Genomic DNA, 17795 nt, shown 5'->3' on the forward strand with positions numbered 1-17795 from the left:
AGGGACCTGCTGTGGGGGTGCTGGAGGGTTGGAGATATGGGATGGGAATCCAGCAGGGAGGGTGCAGGATTGGGAGCAGTTGCTAAGGGCAGCTGATGTTTTAGGATCAGACTGAGAAGAAAACTGTCTGTGGGGAGATGTAGGATAGTGGTGGGTGACACGTGGAGTCCTAATGATGCAGTGAGACCCCTTAGAGATTTGCCAGGATAATGTAATTCCCTGGCACACAGAGAAACATGTGGAGCAGGGAAAGGACAGGCACTGTCCCTTCCCCATGGCACTCAGAGAGCCATGCTGCATGGCTGACCTTGCTCTCTAGCTAGATAAAGGCCATGGAAAATTAGCTGTCCCAAAAGCTGGGTAGCCACCAGGATTCCAGGTAGGGGAGAAATTCTCCAGGGGCTGTTACATTTGAGATAGGTCTGACTCCTGGAGTCCTGTGCCCTGGTCCCTGCTCCAGGGAGACACTGCTGTGCCCTTCTGGTCTGACCCCTCTCATCCTGTCAGGGGCAGGAAAGCAGCAGAGGGGATGTGAGAAATGAGGGTGCTGCAGCAGCTCTGTGTGTGCAGTGTCATCACAGTGTCATACAGTCAGAGCAAGGCTTGGCTTGGAAGAGACCTTAAAATTCATCCTGCTCCCTCTCAGTGAGCATGTTTGGCCTTGGTGTGGTGGTAGAACCAAAGAGCCAAGTCTCTCCTGCGTGTTGCCTTTGCTAACCATCAGAGGACCTCAGGGATCCTCACTTCCCAGTCCCCTGCACACACGGCTGCTGCTTTCCCTGCTTCCAGCTGCAGCCACCAGCAGGGGAGGGTGCAGACACAGCTGGTCCCAGGGCAGTGCCCTTACAGGTTCACACCTGAGCACAGGTGTGCTCACAGGGCAGGAGCACAGCCAGCTCCTCCCTGGTGCTGCCCTCTGTCTCAGCAGGGTTCAGCTTGCTGGGGGATGGCACACGTCCTCCCTGCTGCAGCTCTCCAGCCTCTGCTCCAGCAGCCAGCTCTGACAGGCTCTTGGGTCAGACCAAGCCTTTCATCCAGCCTCTGGGCCACCTCTTGAGTCATCCCAATTTTGGATTCCTATTGCTGGCTAGTCCAGCTTGAGTTTTACCAGCAGCTGTCCACAGAGAGTTCTGTATCCAGAGCAGAGTGAGCCCAGAGTTCTGTTCTGTACCCAGAACAGAGTGAACTGGCCCAGTAAATTCAGAATGTGGGGAGAAGGCAGAGCAGATGTGCACTCAGGCCCAGAGCTTGGCCAGACCAGCACTGACTAGCAGCCTCTTGTTCTCCCCTGTATTTCCCTGTGCTTGTTCCTCACCTCTAGTCCTCTTTCTGTTCTGCTAAACATCCCATAATGAGTGCTGCATATTCCCACACCACCTCCTTCAAGCTTCCTGCAGCCACTTGGCCCTTGCCTACAAGAGATGTGCTGACACAGCCCCTTAGAATCTCCATTTCTTCTGCAGACTGGTTGCCAGGTTTGGTCACGCTGCTCTAATGTGGTGATTCCTTTGTGTGATTGCTTTTGGTGGCTCTCTGAGGATCCATCCGGGGGTGTCTGAGCCGTGTGTCTGTTCCCTGCACTCCCTCAGGGGCTGTGCACCTGTGTGGTTAGTTTGTCACCTTTCCTGCTCACCTGTCCTGTGCTCAGCAGCCATTGCCCAAGTCCCTCTCCTCCTTCCTCTTCCTGCAGGCACGTGCCAGCTGCTGCCCTGACATCCTTCTGGTTCGTGCCAGAAGTGTCCTTTGGGGACAGTGCTCTCAGCAGAGGTGACACTGGGCAGGTCCCAGGACAGCACAGGGCTGTGCTTCTCCCTCGCTGTCCTGAGCAGAGCAGTGCCCACAGCCATGGGTGGGACAGGACAGGTGGGTGCTGGGAGGGTCACAGAGGTCTGGACAAAGCCCTGCATGCCAGCTTAGTCCAGAAACTGCTCTGTGGGCAGGAGCTGGGAAGTTACAGTAATATTTCTAGGAATCAGGGGCAGTGGGGAATTGGCCTACAAGGCCCAGCTGCTGTGACTGTTACAGTCATGTTGTTATTTCATGAGCTGATCAAAGCCCATCTTGGCAGCTCCTTTTTTCATGTCCTCTTTGCTCATTTTGGAAAGCTTTTCCAGAACCTAATGACTAGAAACCTTTTAATTTTCAGCTTCAACTTTTTCCTGTCTAGTTCTGTTGTTCTGGCTGTGTTCTCTCAGCTCTCCTCAGGTTTCTGCCCCTTGTACATCCATGGAAAACAGTCATGTCCTTAGAGTTTCTAGGGAGGCAATTTTAAATCTTAATTTTGTAGGAAAGGCTGTCTGTTCTTTCAGATCTCTCTGTACCTGAGGTCACTTTTAATGCCTTGGAGGTGGCTACCTTGACCTTGCCCAGCACGGGCAGCCAGTGTCACAGTGACCAGTGACACTGATGGTCACTGTCAGCCATCAAATCGTGCCCACAGCGTCTGTGTCAGGGCTTTGGGTGACTGGTGAGGGCAGGTGGCTCAGTGAAACAGCAGCAGGTGCTTCTGCACGTGCCTGCCCTGCTGGAAACCACTGGTTTTGCTTCTCCCACGTGGACAGATTTGGCTGTAGGAGGTGGAGCATCACCCCTGGCCTGCGTGGTCCCCTGGAGCACCGTGCCAGGTCTGCAGGGAGCAGGGGAAAGGGGCAGGAGAGCTGAGTAGGAAGGGAACTGGGGTCAGTGGGAGCGCGCAGGTGCCTGTGTCCCTCTGCCAGGTCGGAGGGAGCTGGGGGACCACGAGGTGCCTTGGGGCACAGGCGTTTGTGGGTGCCAGCAGGACAGGGCTCCCCAGGCTCGGCCGAGCGCCACGGGGCCGCTCTCACGCGCCGGGTTTGTTCTAGATCAATGGGGTAGACATGACAGAAGCCAGGCATGATCAGGCCGTAGCGCTGCTTACCGCGGCCTCCCCCACCATCGTGCTGCTGGTAGAGAGAGAGGGCGGCGAGCAGCCCGGCGAGGGAGGCTCACCCCGCGGGCGCATGCACTCCCCCCCGCCGCCCCCCGGCCCCGGGGACAGCCCGCCCGAGGAGACGCCAGCGCCGCCCCGGAACCACCTCTGCAGAGGGATGGAGGATCAGTACCCTGTGGAGGTGAGCTCGGCTTCGGGGGGCACAGCGCAGTCCTGAAAGATCGGCGTTGTGATGGGGACCACCTGCCGGGGTATTGGGGGGTGTCATCATGGAAAGGCTTGGGCTTGGGGTGGAAGGGTAAAAGCCCATCCAGACCCACGCCCTGCCATGGACAGGGACACCTTCCACTAGCCCAGCTTGCTTCAAGCCCTGTCCAAGCTGGCCTTGAAAACTTACAGGGATTGGGCAGCCACAGCTTCTCTGGGCAACCGGTACCAGGGCCTCCCCACCCTCACAGGGAAGGATTTGTCCCCAGTATCCCATCTAACCCTGCCCACTTTAATGGGAGACATGTTCCCCCTTGTGTCACTCCAGGCCCCTGTCCAAAACCCCTCTCCAGCTCTCTTGGAGCCTCATTCTAGCTCTTCTCCAGGTTGTAGAGTCCCACATGGGGAACTCCCTTGTCCCATGAGTGTTCACCTTGTGCTTACCCATGCAAAACACCCCTGACTCGTGTTTGTGGTCTGTATGTGATATCCTTCATTGCCTTTGACTCTTCTTCTTGTTCCCTTAAGGAAATCCACCTGGTGAAAGCAGGTGGTCCCCTGGGCCTCAGCATCGTCGGAGGCAGTGACCACTCCAGCCATCCCTTTGGGATTCATGAGCCAGGTGTCTTCATCTCCAAGGTAGAGTCCCAGGAGGGCTGCTCTGGGTGTTCCTGAGCTGTTGGTTATTGGGATTAAGGTGAAGGTTTTTGATGTGAGTCTGTATGGATTTGTGAAATAAGGGCATAGGAAAGGGATGTGTGAAGGGTTGATTGTACTGCAAGTGCTGCTGCTGGAGCCATCTGAGGGCATGTAAAAGCCTCACACCTTTATAATCCATGCTGAACCCTTTGGAGGGATCCCAGTCAGCTTTTGGAATTGCTGGGTTCACACTGGCTTTAGTGAGTCCTGGGAAGATGCTGGCATTACAGAAAGCCAGCCATTGGTGGGAAGGTGCTGGTGGGACAGTGTGTGGCTGCTGGGGCACCCAGAGCTACTCTGCTGTGCTCAGGCCAGTGTCCTTTGATCCCACGTTCCCATTCCAGTGGTGACATCAGCTCATGCCATGCAGGGGCAGCACACAGACTGGCCACTGGCTGCAGCCCATTCCTTCACAGTCCTGCACATCCACACTCATGGGAACAGGGATGCTGGAGAGGACATCCCTGCAGGGCCCCTTCTGCTTCCTGACTACTCTTTTCACTTGGAGATGCTGAACCTGACTCCTCTGACACCTGTGGCTGGGTTCACACCTTTTTGAGGGCTCTGTGGAATTCTAGGAGTGATGCCTGCCAGGCCTTCATGTGCCCATGTTTTTTCTTGCAGTGCAGCAGCAGGTCATTGAGGCAGGATTTGCTCTTCTCAAAGCCTAACTGACTCTTTCCCACCATCCCTGCTTCCCATGTGCTCACAGATTTCACCCTTTCCTTGCTGACTCCTTTGTTTCACCAGGAACGCAGGTTTGGTTATATGTTCAGCTCTCAGGAGCCCCTCTAGAGCACTGGGTGAGGACTGGAGCAGTACTGCTGCTGTCAGTCCTTGTTACAGTCACAGGCAAAATAATGGCAACACTGGCACAGGATTGGTTCAGATTAAATTGGGAACATGAGAATGACATATGGAATAGCACTTCAAAGCACATCCCCACCTCATTCTTTGCCAGTGCTCCCAGATGTGTCACCTCTTGGGGAGTTTCGTCTGCAGAGAGAGGAGTCAGAACAGGCCTGCAGGGTGTAGGAGGATGCCTGGGGACACAATCACATCTCCAAGGAGAGAGGGACTGTTGTAGTTGAGACAGAGACAGAATCACACAGAATCACAGAATAATGAGGTTGGAAGCTCTAAGATCATTGAATCCAACCTATGCCCTCACACCTCAACTAGACCATAGCACCAAGTGCCATGTCCAGTATTTTTTTAAACATATCCAGAGATGCCGATTCCACCACCTGTATGGGAAGAGCATTCCAGTATTTTATTATTCTTTCAGTGAAAAACTTATCCCTAATGTCCAGCCTATGCCTTCCCTGACATAGCTGAGACTGTGTTCTCTGGTTCTGTCAGTGCTGCCCTGTGGAAGAGACCGACCCCCACCTGTCTACAACCTCCCTTCAGGAAGTTGTAGAGAGCAATGAGGTCACCTCTAAGCCTCCTCTTCTCCAGGCTAAATAACCACAGTTCCTTCAAAACAAAGCAACACGTTCCATTCTCAGAAGGCTTCAAACTGTTTTTATTACAGCATGCATGTTTTTTATACATTCTTACAAAGCTCATACATTTACACTTTACTCATAGATCACAAGAGACAAACAAAGTGGTCATTGAAATAGGCAGTTGCAGGTTTCTCTTATTTCTCCTTCTTTTCTTCTTGGTTTCTGTGTCAACAACCTTGGTAGGAAATTCTTTCAGGGGTACCCATGGATCCTGTTACCAGCCTTCTCTGGCTCACAGAAGTCGCTGTAAAACCTCCTCCAGAGTGGACTTCCCTTCTCTGGTGGTGTTGGTGTCCCTGCAGGTGATCCCGCGGGGGCTGGCGTCGCGCAGCGGGCTCCGCGTGGGGGACAGGATCCTGGAGGTGAACGGCATCGACCTGCGCCACGCCACCCACCAGGAGGCCGTCAACGCCCTGCTCTCCAACGCCCAGGAGCTCACCATGCTGGTCCGCAGAGACCCCCCTCCACCCGGCATGCAGGTGGGCGCTGGGGCAGTCACAGCGGGGCTTCTGGGGCAGGTCTTACCAGGGGCAGTGTGGGGGTGCCAGGGTGCCCCTCGTCGGTTTCTCTGGGTCTGGCTTGAAGGCACTTGAGAGGGTAGTTCATGTTCAGACTCAAGTGTTTATTATTTCTTATCAGTAAAACAGTCTCATTACTGTGAGTTCGGCAGCTTTTCATTAGAAGGCACAAAATGGCTAACAGTCTCTTGCTACAAGGTCTTTGAAGACTAAACTATCCAATTAAGAACTGACACCTAGATTATTTCCCCTTTTAATCAATAACTGATCCCAAAGAGCCACGATGCGGACTTTTCTGCCCAATTACAAAATGACACCCAAACCTATGAAGAAGGAGGAAGAAGAGGAAGCATGAAGAAGAAATCCAGGGTGACACCCTGTGCCCGCCATCTTGCTTCCATCCACAACATACTAAAAATCCCAAAACATAAATTTCTCACCAAGTGATACACCTACACTACTCTCTATAATTTATTTCACACTTTTGTGGATTCTAGTCTATCTTGAAGTCTAGGAAACTTTCTCCATGAATGAGGGTCAGTGCTCCCCTGGGGGTCAGAGCACCCCAGAGCAGACAGAGAAATATTGCTGGTGCCCTGGGTTTCCACAGGGGAGGTCTGGGACTAGGATACAGCCAGACTCCTGGAATTTCCTTCTTCTGACACCTTGTGAAGACTGACCTAGAGCAGAGGCTAGATGGAGCTAAAGAATAAAGTAAGGATTTGTTAGGAGACCTCAATAGATCCACACAGCAGCACAACAGCAGCACAACAGCCCAGACAGATGGGCTCCCAAGATGAACCCAGAATAGTTACAAAAATGGATGACTGGTCACGGGGTCTCACACTTCTGTAAGTTTTGGGTTTCCACAGGGGAGGTCTGGGACTAGGATACAGCCAGACTCCTGGAATTTCCTTCTCCTGACACCTTGTGAAGGCTGACCTAGAGCAGAGGCTAGATGGAGCTAAAGAATAAAGTAAGGATTTGTTAGGAGACCTCAATAGATCCACACAGCAGCACAACAGCAGCACAACAGCCCAGACAGATGGGCTCCCAAGATGAACCCAGAATAGTTACAAAAATGGATGACTGGTCACGGGGTCTCACACTTCTGTAAGTTTTGGTCCATCAGCATATTGGAGCTAATTGCCCAATTAGAGCTTTAGCCCATGAAGTCCCATCTTTCTTGTTTTTCTCTCTTCAGTCCACCCTTGTTTCTGCTCTTGGGCCTAAGAATTGGGTCATTTGTCCTTGGGTGCCCAGCTAGAGAAGGAATTGTTCTGTCTCCCTACTCTGTGAAGAGAGCTCACCATACCATAATATGAAGCCCAGACCCACACACTAAAGCAGAATAGAATCTGAAAAATATAGAAGCTAAAACCTGAGGCACCACTGCTTTGGCAGAATCCAGGCACTTTTAAGTGTGTCTCCAGCTGGGGCGTGGTGAGGATCTCTTACCATGGCTGTGGTGACTCTCTCATCAGGGAACAGAAAAGGGCAGGTCCTCACCAACAGGAATAAACTGCCAAATGAGGGATGGGGCTAATTCAGGCCCCTTTCAGGGCATTTAGAGCTGTGGTCACTCCAAGGAGTGTTTCCTCAGCTGAACTTGGCTCAGCAACAAGGAGACTCTTCTTTGTTTCCAGGAAATATGCATTGAAAAGGCTCCAGGAGAGAAGCTGGGCATCAGCATCCGGGGTGGAGCCAAGGGCCATGCTGGCAATCCGTTTGATCCTACTGATGAAGGCATCTTCATCTCCAAGGTACCAGAGCACCACCTCTGCAAGCACTGCCAGGGAGAAGGGTGAACCCTGGGGGAGCTGCTGGAATGTGCTCTCAGCTTTCACTGTGCATCAGTTCTGGAGATTCTCCCTCCAGCAAAGGACACAAGTCCTGTCCTTGCATATTTCCCCCTCTACAGCAGCTTCACAGTTTCTTATTTTATTTCCTGCTTGCCTTTATTCTGCTTAGTGTTTCTTCTCTTGTGTTTTTTTCTATAATGCAAACCCACACATCTTTCCTTGTACCCACATTCCTGTTGGTCCCCTTGTGCCTGTCCCTTCCTGCCCACTTAGACATGCAAGCTCTTTCTTCCTTCCATGGAAAGCATCAGGAATTCCTAACCTTTTCTCCTGTGCCATGCACCATCTGTGTTACTTTTTTAAGTGGCTGCTTGTGTCACACAAAATTCTCACGTCAGTTTTCCTCCATAAATTACACGTTTTCTTGTTCAACTTGTGTTTATGTTTATCAGTTTATGCTCCTCTCAACCCTTTCCAAAAAGTTTTTATTGCTTCTTCTTTGCTGGCAGCAGAGCACAGCAATAAGTGGTGTCATTTTGGTCTTGCTGCTGACAAAGAGGACTCTGGGTGTTCACTTTATTGTCACTGATTCCCTCTTTTAGCTGTTTTTTTTGGGGTAGAAACTGATGTGAGTTATCCTCATGGCTGAAGATGCTCCATAATTGGCAGTCAGCCCTATAATTGATAATTGGTTGCTGCTAAAGCAAGGGAACATTCAGCATTTGTTGTTATGTGGCTGTAACTGTTTTATCTGAGTTTTAAAGTTAAAAGAATAAGTTCCCTCTTTCAGAGTGAGAGTTGCATGTTCACCTGGAACATTTATAACAGCAGGAAAAGAAAACCTGGGATTATTCTAACTGACAGTTATTTTGAGTAGTTTGGTCTGGTTTTCTCTGCTGCAGCATTAAAGGATTTGGGGGTGGAAGGTTCACAGTTTAGCCATGGCACAAAGTTAGTTTACCCCATCTCTCCTCCCTGTTTTTCCCAACACTTGTTTTAGCCTGCAGAGAACCAAAATCCTGAACTTCCCTGCTCTCCCTTGAGCTATGATACTCCCCTCAACCTTTCTTGCCTGCCCTATCTGGAGGGGTTTTCCTGCCTCTGGTTTTCCCTGGATATTTGTGGTAACCAGGAGACAAAGTGGTGCTTTTCCTCTTCTTCCTCTTTGCATGTCTGATCCCTGCCTCCTTCCTCCTTAGTTTGTCTTCATTTGCATTTCCATTCTGTCTCTCTCCCACCACAAAATTATTTCTCTTTCCGTGAGATGTGTCATGACATGACAGCTTTTCTTTCTCACCCAGTTCTTTCCTTGAGACAACAGATTTCAAATTCACATTCTTTTATCTCACACAGAAGATTCTTCCACGCCCTCCACCAGCCTGTACAGGTTCTTCCTGTTCTGCCCTCTCCATAGTACTTGGAGATTGTTCCCCTGCCTTGCAGCTGCGGGCTGCTGTCCCCGTTCCCTGTGCGTGCTGTCCCCAGGCTCTCGTGTCTCCTGGGAGCTCCAGTGGCTCTTTGTGTTGCAGGTGAGCTCCTCGGGGGCCGCTGCCCGGGACGGCCGCCTGCAGGTGGGGATGCGGATCCTGGAGGTGAACCACCAGAGCCTGCTGGGCATGACGCACACCGAGGCCGTGCAGGTGCTGCGCGCCGTGGGCGACGCGCTGCTCGTGCTGGTCTGCGACGGCTTCGACCCCAAGGCTGCTGCTGCCATCGAGGTGAGCCTGCAGGGCAGCCCCTTGGGGCCACCACAGTCCCCACGTGGATCCCAGCGAGGCTGGGAGCCAGCTGTGGCAGTGTGGGGTTTAGGTGGTGGAGGAATAGGGAGTTTCTGGAATGAATTCTGTGGCTTCCGCCAGGTGTGATGTGCTGTTTGCTCTGCAGATGTCTCCAGGAATCACTGATGTGCTGTTTGCTCTGCAGATGTCCCCAGGAATGATTGATTTGCTCTTTGCTCTGCAGATGTCCCCAGGAATCATTGCCAACCCTTTCGCTGCTGGCATTGGGCGCAAGAACAGCCTGGAGAGCATCTCCTCCATCGACCGGGATTTGAGCCCCGAGGAGCTGGAGATCCTGCAGAAGGTGGGGGTGTGCCTGAGCTGGGAGCACCTGGCAGAGTGGAAGCAGTCTCTGGAAGTCTCTCGTGTCTCCCTTGGTGCATGCAGCCTGCAGTGTGCTGTGCAGTGGGCATGGCCTGGGGTCAGCAGGGCCCAGCACGTGGATCAGGAACATGCTAGGATGGGACTGTGACACCTTTGTGAGGTCCTAGATGCTGCAGGTGTGGAGAGAGCATGGGGTGAGGCGGCTCTAACTCTGCTCTCTCCTAGGAGATGGAAATGGTGAGAGAAGCCACTCAGTGGGAGAGAGAAGAAATGGAGAAAGTGGTGAGAGATTATTTGTGTAGCAGAATGTGTTTGTGGCAGTGGCTCTGCCGAGCCTGTGAGTCCCAAGGAAGGTGTCACAGGTTATCTCTGCTCCACTGTAGTGCCATAAGGAGCTCCAGATCTCTGCCCTGGTGTCAGTGCCGTGGGGAGCTCCAGAGTTCTGCCCCATTGTCAGTGCCATGGCAGTTCTGGATCTCTGCCCTGGTGTCAGTACCATGGGGAGCTCTGGATCTCTGCCCTGGTGTCATTGCTATGGCAGTTCTGGATCCCTGCAGTGCCATGGGGTGGAGCCCTGGGCATTCCCTCTCTGTAGTGCCCTGCTCTGTTGCCCTGGCTGCTCTTAGGCTTTGCTGCACCTCCCTGTGCACCTCTTTGCTGATGTTGCTGTGGCATTCACAAAGATCACCCTTGTTACTTGCTGGTACCCCCTGGCCAAGCTGCAGCTTCCAGAAAAATGGCCAATGAGCTTGGAAGTCCCAAATTTAATCAAATTCCTCTAGCACCCTATGACTGATAGAGGTTTTGTGAGCAAAGATGAGAGCACACTCAGCTCTGAGCTGCCCTGAGTGGAGAAGTGATGCTGTTGGTCAGTCACAGCTTTGTGCTCCTCAGTTCACGTGGTCATTTCTCTGCTTTGCTGTGAGAGTTTTGTGTCTCTGCCCACTGGCTCAGCCTTGCACAGAAAGAGAATTTCACAGGAGAAGAATTTCACAGAAATGGAACAGCAGACTCAAGCCTCTTGAGGATGTAGAGTTTCCAGTCATCCCTCTTAAAACAGTAATTTATCCAGTCAGAGTCACTGGAAGAAGAGAGAAAATTGAATTCTTCAGTGTTGTCAGTGGGGAATCTGCTCTCCTGGCAGAGGTGTGTGTACATTTTTCAGGTGTTTGTCAGGTTTCAGGTTCAGATACACCTGAAGTTTCTCTGGGCTCTCTCTGCAGCTGCAGTTCCTGAGCTTGTTCACTTTTTCTGCCCCACAAGAGCAGGGTGAGGTTGGCAGTTCTGGAAGTGGATTGACCTTACAGAATGATCTTCAACCTGATCCAGTTGGAGACATCCCTCATTGCAGGGGTTGGACAGGATGGCCCTGGAAGGTCTCTTCCCACCCAAACCATCCTGACTAATTTGGGTAGGAGAGGCCTCACCCAGAGCAAAGGCAGTTCAGATCAGATTTAGGTTTTTCCTGTAAAATGTCTCATTCCTTGCCTGGGAAGGAACTCAGTGTGGTTGGATGTGGTTTCAGCAAACCTGATTTCATTGTGTTTCTGTCTGAGCAAAGGATGTTCCTGCCAGTTTTAATGTGGGCAGCATATATATTTGAATATGCATATATGGGTTCAAATACGTTCCAGGAGAGTTCAGGTACTGTGGATCAGTATCAGAATTTCTAACACCTGTGAATATAGCAAGTGTGGCCCCAAATTATGCTGCTGGGGCTGAGCAGGTGCCATTTGTCCAGGCTCAGGTAGAGAAAGACTTAGCCAGAATTTATACTGAGATTACTTAAAAATACTTGGGCCAAAATAAACCCAGAGAAACCTTTATGATTGTTGAAGTAGCCTTGGCCATATCTCATTTTTTAAAAAGCTATTGTATTTTGGTGCCCCTTCCCCTGGTGTGCCAGGAGGAGGCAGCAACGGATTCTCCAGGCTCCCTGGACCTCCTGGGATCCTGAGGCCTCTGCGCAAGTACACGTTTTTCTGCTGGGCCTTTTAAACCTTGAATCTGGGATTATGTCTCTGAAACTGGTTTTGATGATTAAATTTGTCCCAGTGATGGAGCCGGCACTCCATGGTGGCCATTGAAATACGAATACTGAAGGAAATTCCTGTCCCAGATCCCTGGTAATTTCTGTTACCATTTTTGTGGTGTTTTTTTCAATGTTTCGTGTTCATTCTTGCACAAGAGTAATAGAGACCAAACATATCTCCAGCCCACAGCAAGCTGAACTGAATAACTGGGAGGAATTATGCATCTGCTCTACTCATAGAGAAGTAGTTTTCAAACCTGTTACTGCTGACACCTCTTGCCTCCAGTTCTCTGATAATCCAGTTTCTAGTACAAGTGTCAGTAACTCTGAGTCTCTGTGGACTGATTCCTGGTGTTCTCTGCTGGTGGCTGCAGTTATTTTTCTAGTCTTAATCCGGCTGTTGTCAGAGATGGATTTGGAGTAGAATTTGGAGCAGAATCTGGAGCTATGGTCAGAGATGGGTTTGGGGCAGAATTTGGAGCCACAAATTTGTGGGAATTTGGAGCCACAGCTCCATCTGGGCTGACTGGTGCTCCTGTCACTGCTCAGAATATGACCTCAGAGAAGAGTCACACACACCACATTAGTGTCACCTGGAACCCTCACCCTATAGAGGACTCTTGGTCAAAACAAGTATAACCAGATTCAGAGTAAACTTTACCATGAACATCTCTCAATATCCTTTTGGGAGTCGTGATCCTCCAGAGCATTAGTGACTTCTCAGGCTGCTTTCCCTTGCTTGATGCTCACAGGGTGATGTGGGGCAGTGGGAATCTGTAGTGCATGGAATCTGTTAAAGAGCAGGGCCCAGGTGCTCAGCAGAATTTTCAGTTGATCCCTCTGAGCTGCCTTCCACCTCCCATGCTCCCAGGGTCAGGACTTCTGGACCATCTGGTTGCTGCTTGGGGAGAGCAGCTGGGAGGGTTCCATGGACAAGAGAAGGATGCTTCTGTGCTGTCCCCAGGCTGGCTCTGCCCAGAGCTGCCAGGTGACAAGTCACAGAAATATCAGTGCCCAGAATCAGTCCTTAGGACACGTCCTGCCCTGTTCCCTTCCTCTTGCAGCCTGGAGCAGTCCCAAGGCTGGGGCTTTTGGGATTAGTCACTCGTCACTCTCTAAAGTCCAGAATCAGTCCTTAGGACAAGTCCTGCACTTTCCCTTCCTTCTGTAGCCTGGAGCAGTCCTGTGGCTGGGGCTTTTGGGATTAGTCACTGGTCACTCTCTAAAGCCCCTGCAGTGCTGAGTGACAGCTGGTGCTGAGCTGACCTTGTGCCAGGACCTTTCTGTCCCTTTGTGTGTATTTGCATCATTCTGTGTGTGGTGCTATAAGCCAGCAGGGCCTGTGCTCTGTGGATTTGTTTTTCCATTGCCTCCCAGCCTACCCTGTCCATGCTCCATCAAGGTGTCTCTTCCAGCAGTGAGCAAACTCCTCCTCTCTGTTGCTGTGGTTATGCTTGGGGGCACGGTAGCTCTCTCATTTTCCCCTGGATTGTCCCTGCTGAGGATCTCGGGGACACCTGCTCTCCCTCCCACCTGTGGCACCCAGATGTTCTTGTTCTGTCCCTGTCCTTTCCTCGGGGACACCTCTCACCTGTGCCACCCAGACATTCTTGTTCTGTCCCTGTCCTTTCCTCTGGCAGTAACAGTGCCCAGTTCCAGCTCCTCCTTCCCCAGTGCCAGTGTTGGTGCTGGGTTTCTGCTGCCCCTCTCCTGGTGCTGGCACTGTCCCAGTGTCCCCTCAGCAGTCGTGCCCAGCTCGTGTGACCTCTGTGCCTCTCTCTTGTCTCTCTGCTCTGTCTGTCCCACGGAAGGAGCGGATGCGTAGGGAGCGGGAGGCAGCCACGCAGCAGCTTGAGGAGGAAGCAGAGGTGAGCAGCACAGGGGGAGGGCTGGAGAGGCCCAGGAAAGGGTTACAGCTAGACTGGAAGGCTGGAGAAGTCCCCAAAAAGAGTTTGTTCCCCAGAGCTTGTGTTCTCCACTCCCTCCCCTAAGAGGATGTGGCTTTGGGGATTAGAGATCAGAACTGAAGAAATGTATAAGGGATTGAGGAAAACAGGGGCTGGGTTAGAAACCTTGGCTTCTCTTTGGGGTTAGAAAGGCAGTATATGGGAGACAAAATGGAACTAAGTTGTATAGTGTGGGTTAAGGTTGGAATAAGGAACTGCAGGGGAATTGCAGACTTGCATTCTTACACGTGTCCAGGTCCAGTCATTCCAGGTGCTGTTGGAGCAAACAGGTGGGTATGGCACATTCTCTACTCCATCAGGAGGTGGGCATGGGGCAGGAGGAGTGCAGGGATCTTAGCATCAGTGGGTGCCCAGGGGTGCACAGTGACAGGTTCTCTGTGGGGTTTCTCAAGCCTGGCTCCTGCCACGAGTTCACGTGGTTGTGTTTTGAACAATTCCAGCTCTTTTTCCAGGCAGTGGGAACTCTGATGAGTTTGGAGATAAGACCTGGGTTATTACGGGGGTGGTTCCCTTTTCATTGCTCTTTCTCATTGATTTAGTTGACTTTGGGCCTGACCTGTTCCTGGTTTTTTACCTCTCCAGAACATCCCCAGTGAACCCCTGCGGCTGGACTACCGGACCCTGGCAGCGCTGCCCAGCAGTGGCCTGCAGAGAGGCAACCGTGCTGTGAGTGGGGGTCCTGGTCTTTTTCCAGGCAGTGGGAACTGATGAGTTTGGAGATAAGACCTCGGTTATTACTGTGGTGGTTCCCTTTTAATTGCTCTTTCTCATTGATTTAGTTGACTTTGGGCCTGACCTGTTCCTGGTTTTTTACCTCTCCAGAACATCCCCAGTGAACCCCTGCGGCTGGACTACCGGACCCTGGCAGCGCTGCCCAGCAGTGGCCTGCAGAGAGGCAACCGTGCTGTGAGTGGGGGTCCTGGGGGGCTGTGGAGGGCTGATTCCCAACAGGGGAGGCACTGAGGGGCTCTGGAGGTCCCTGCAGGGAAGGCCATGGTCCTCCCATCACCTGCCCTCCACCTGTGCCATGCTGTGGGAGGTGACAAAGGAAAGCTGGGCAGCAGAGCTCGGGGAGCTCAGGCACAGAACCAGGAGCTGCAAAAGAAAGATGGGAATAAGAAAATGAGGAGAGCAAGAGCCAAGCAGCTTTGCCTTTTGGGAAGGGAAGTGGCAAAGTTGGAGAAGTTGCAAAAAGCAGAGTTGGGAACAAGGCAGAAAGAACAGCCTGGTGGGAGAGAAGGGGATGTGAGTGGGGGAGTGCAGGGATCTGTTGTGGAAGGAAGAGGCTCCAGAGAGCTACCAAGGAGGGAGAGAAAGATCCTTCCCAACACAGTGATGGCAGTGTTGAGTGCACAGCTCAGTTGTGAATCCATTGTGGGATGGTGTTCAGGAAGGAGGTGCTGAAACTGAAAGTATTAAAAATAGAAGAAGTTTAAGGCCAGGTTGGACAGTGCTTGGAGCCATCTGTTCAGTGGAAGTGTCTACCCCTGGCGCTCTAGTGGAAATGTCCCTGACCATGGCAGGGGATGGGACTGGCTGGTCTCAGGGTCCCTTCCAGCCCAGGCTGCCCTGAGGTTCTGTTAAAGCCAAGCTTCCCCCAGGCCTGCAGAAGGGAAGTGGCTGTGGTTGTGTGTTGTGGCTGAGCCCTGTAGCTCGTGTATCCTATTGTGTACCATGACTCCTGCCCTGGACATTCCTGTCCTGTGCCCTGCCTGGCAGTCCCTCACTTGTAGTGGCCAAGAGAAATTCCAGATTTCACAGCCTTCACAGATACACACTTACCTCTCTCCTGTGTTGTTTGAAATCTCACCTCTCCATCTTTTCTTTCTTTTACCTTTCCTACATCACACCCATTCTTGGTTTCTGCCTGCTCCTTCACACATCCTCAGTCTTCCTCCTTTCCCCTACTGCAGCAAGATCTCCCTTTGCTGTCATCATCCCATTCTGCATTCCCATTCCAGTGTTTCAGGATCATCTTTTACCCTTCCTGTCTCCATCTCATTCCATGCAGACAGGTCTCCTCTCCTGTTCTCTTTCCTCTGTTACTCCAGTGGCAGCTCTGCTTTGGCTCCAGCTCTGACTCCTTTTCTTCCCACCCTTCCCAGCTTTGGGTTTTTCCCTCTTGCTGTTCACACAAGAAAGCAGTAACAGGAAAAGGTTTATTTTTAGCATCTCTGAGTGTAACTCAGGAGCTGGAAGAGGGGAGAGTCAGCCCCAGGCAGCAGCTGTGGCAGGACAGCTCGGTGTGGTGCAGAGCAGCTCTGGGGCTGTGCCTGGCAGGGGTGTCAGCCTGGGAACGCCAGGCATGGGAATGTGGGGCCATGGGTGCTTCTATAAATGTCCCATTGCAGGGAGGGCCCCAAGGGTGCCTGTGCTGGTCCAGCTGTCACCAGCCCTGTCTTTGCTGGTTGGAAAAGTACATCTGCCTGGATCCTGGGGAAGGGAGGGTCTGGTGGTCCTTCAGGAGCTGCCCTGGCCTGCTAGGTGGCCACTGGAAGACCCAGCCAGGGTCAGTGCAGCCAGTGGAGGAGCAGGCGGGTCAGTGGCAGATTGTCTGTCTCTGGACAGCCTCCTCCAGGTGCTGCTGCCCTCTTCCCATCGTGGTTTCCTCCTTCTTGCTGTCTCCAGGCCAGTTCTCCTCACGGGTGTTCTCCTCTGAACAGTGACTGGGTGTCTTTGAGTGCTGCATAGCTCCCTGTGAGAGAGCTGCAGGGAACTGTTCCTGTCCTCCCTGTGCCACACGAGGTTCTGTAGGGAGCTGCTCTTGCTGTGGAGCAGGAGGAGGTGCAGGTCCATCCGTCCACTGTGGAACAGGAGGTATAGATCTTTGACCACTGCAGCTATGGGTGGAGCTGGTCAGGAGGATTCCCCCAGAGCAGCCACCAGAGAAGGGAGCAGTGGTTGTCTGTCCTGGATCCATCTGTGTTGCTGCATCTGGGGCCCTTGTGAGCAGGACTTAACAAAGGCTGATGAGATGCCCATTCTCTTTGTCCACTGTTATAAGCCAAACTGAAAATTCCCATTGGAAGCAGCATGGGAATGCTTGGTTGGGTGATGCTATTTGGCCATGCAGTGCACTGCAGCCTCTGGAGAGAAGCTGTGGCTGCCCCTGGATCCCTGGAAGTGTCCAAGGCCAGGCTGGATGGGACTTGGAGCAGCCTGGTTCAGTGGGAGGTGTCCCTGGAGGGTGGAACAATCTGAGCTTTCGTGTCCCTTCCCACCCAAACCATCCTGGGATTCTGTGACTCTCTGACATTTCCCCTACAGAAGTCAAAGAGCTGCTACAGTCTCTGTCTTCTGCATTGAACAGGAATGAAAGCCAGACCCCTGAGGGACTGATCACAGCAAAACCGTCAAAGTCTAGTTTTGCTTTCTGGGCTATGAGAGGTGGAGAAGACTTGGCATGTCTCAGTATCAGGTCACCATGATTAGTTAATTAGCAGCCTGTACTTTCTCTTCTGAATCTATTTCTCTTCAGTTTCTTGCCACTGATTCCTTTTTTTCACTTGTTCACGGATTTGAGTTTGGATTTCTTTCAGTGCCAGGGAGGATGCAGGGTAGCACGTGTCTGCTCTGTCTGCAAGCTGGGAAAGCTTGCTGCATTGACCAAATTCTTGCTTACCCAAAATAGAAATTGTGGCTTGTCTGACAGGAATAGCCCTGGTGAGGCCGGGGAGTGAGGAATCCCCCACCAGAGCGTGCTGCAGCAGGAGCTGGAGCTTACAGGGGGACACAGACCCAGCCCAGGTCCAGCTGGGTCCAAGAACAAAACAGGGACTGAGGCTGCCCACTGACCATCAGGCATGATGGCACCTGGGAGAAAAGGGGCTAAAAGTAGGGCTTTACACTGAAAAATCACACACAGCAGAATGTCCCAGGGTAGCACAGGCTTCACTGGTGAGGAAACACGATATGAGCCAGGGCTCTGCCAACCACAGAGGTTGGGTTGGGGGTTAGGGGAGGGCCTCTCAAATTCCTGAGCCTCTCAGCTGCCATTGTAGTCACCAGCCCACCCCTGAGAGCTATTTTGGTGACCACTGCCATGA

General features: G+C 52.1%; 1 protein-coding gene across 1 annotated transcript in view; it reads left to right on the forward strand.

Annotated features, from left to right (window-relative positions):
- SCRIB (scribble planar cell polarity protein) overlaps positions 1-17795 on the forward strand; it is a 112885-nt gene that overhangs the window by 63431 nt on the left and 31659 nt on the right. The window contains exons 21-29 of the mRNA XM_039711259.1: positions 2844-3092; positions 3647-3757; positions 5631-5807; positions 7493-7609; positions 9178-9366; positions 9611-9730; positions 9976-10032; positions 13594-13650; positions 14332-14415. Of these exons, the coding sequence (XP_039567193.1) occupies positions 2844-3092; positions 3647-3757; positions 5631-5807; positions 7493-7609; positions 9178-9366; positions 9611-9730; positions 9976-10032; positions 13594-13650; positions 14332-14415 (1161 nt within the window). The remainder of the gene's footprint in view (positions 1-2843; positions 3093-3646; positions 3758-5630; positions 5808-7492; positions 7610-9177; positions 9367-9610; positions 9731-9975; positions 10033-13593; positions 13651-14331; positions 14416-17795) is intronic.

The sequence above is a fragment of the Passer montanus genome, unplaced genomic scaffold (genome assembly GCF_014805655.1).
Source record: "Passer montanus isolate IOZ18808 unplaced genomic scaffold, ASM1480565v1 scaffold244, whole genome shotgun sequence".
Lineage (NCBI taxonomy): Eukaryota > Metazoa > Chordata > Aves > Passeriformes > Passeridae > Passer > Passer montanus.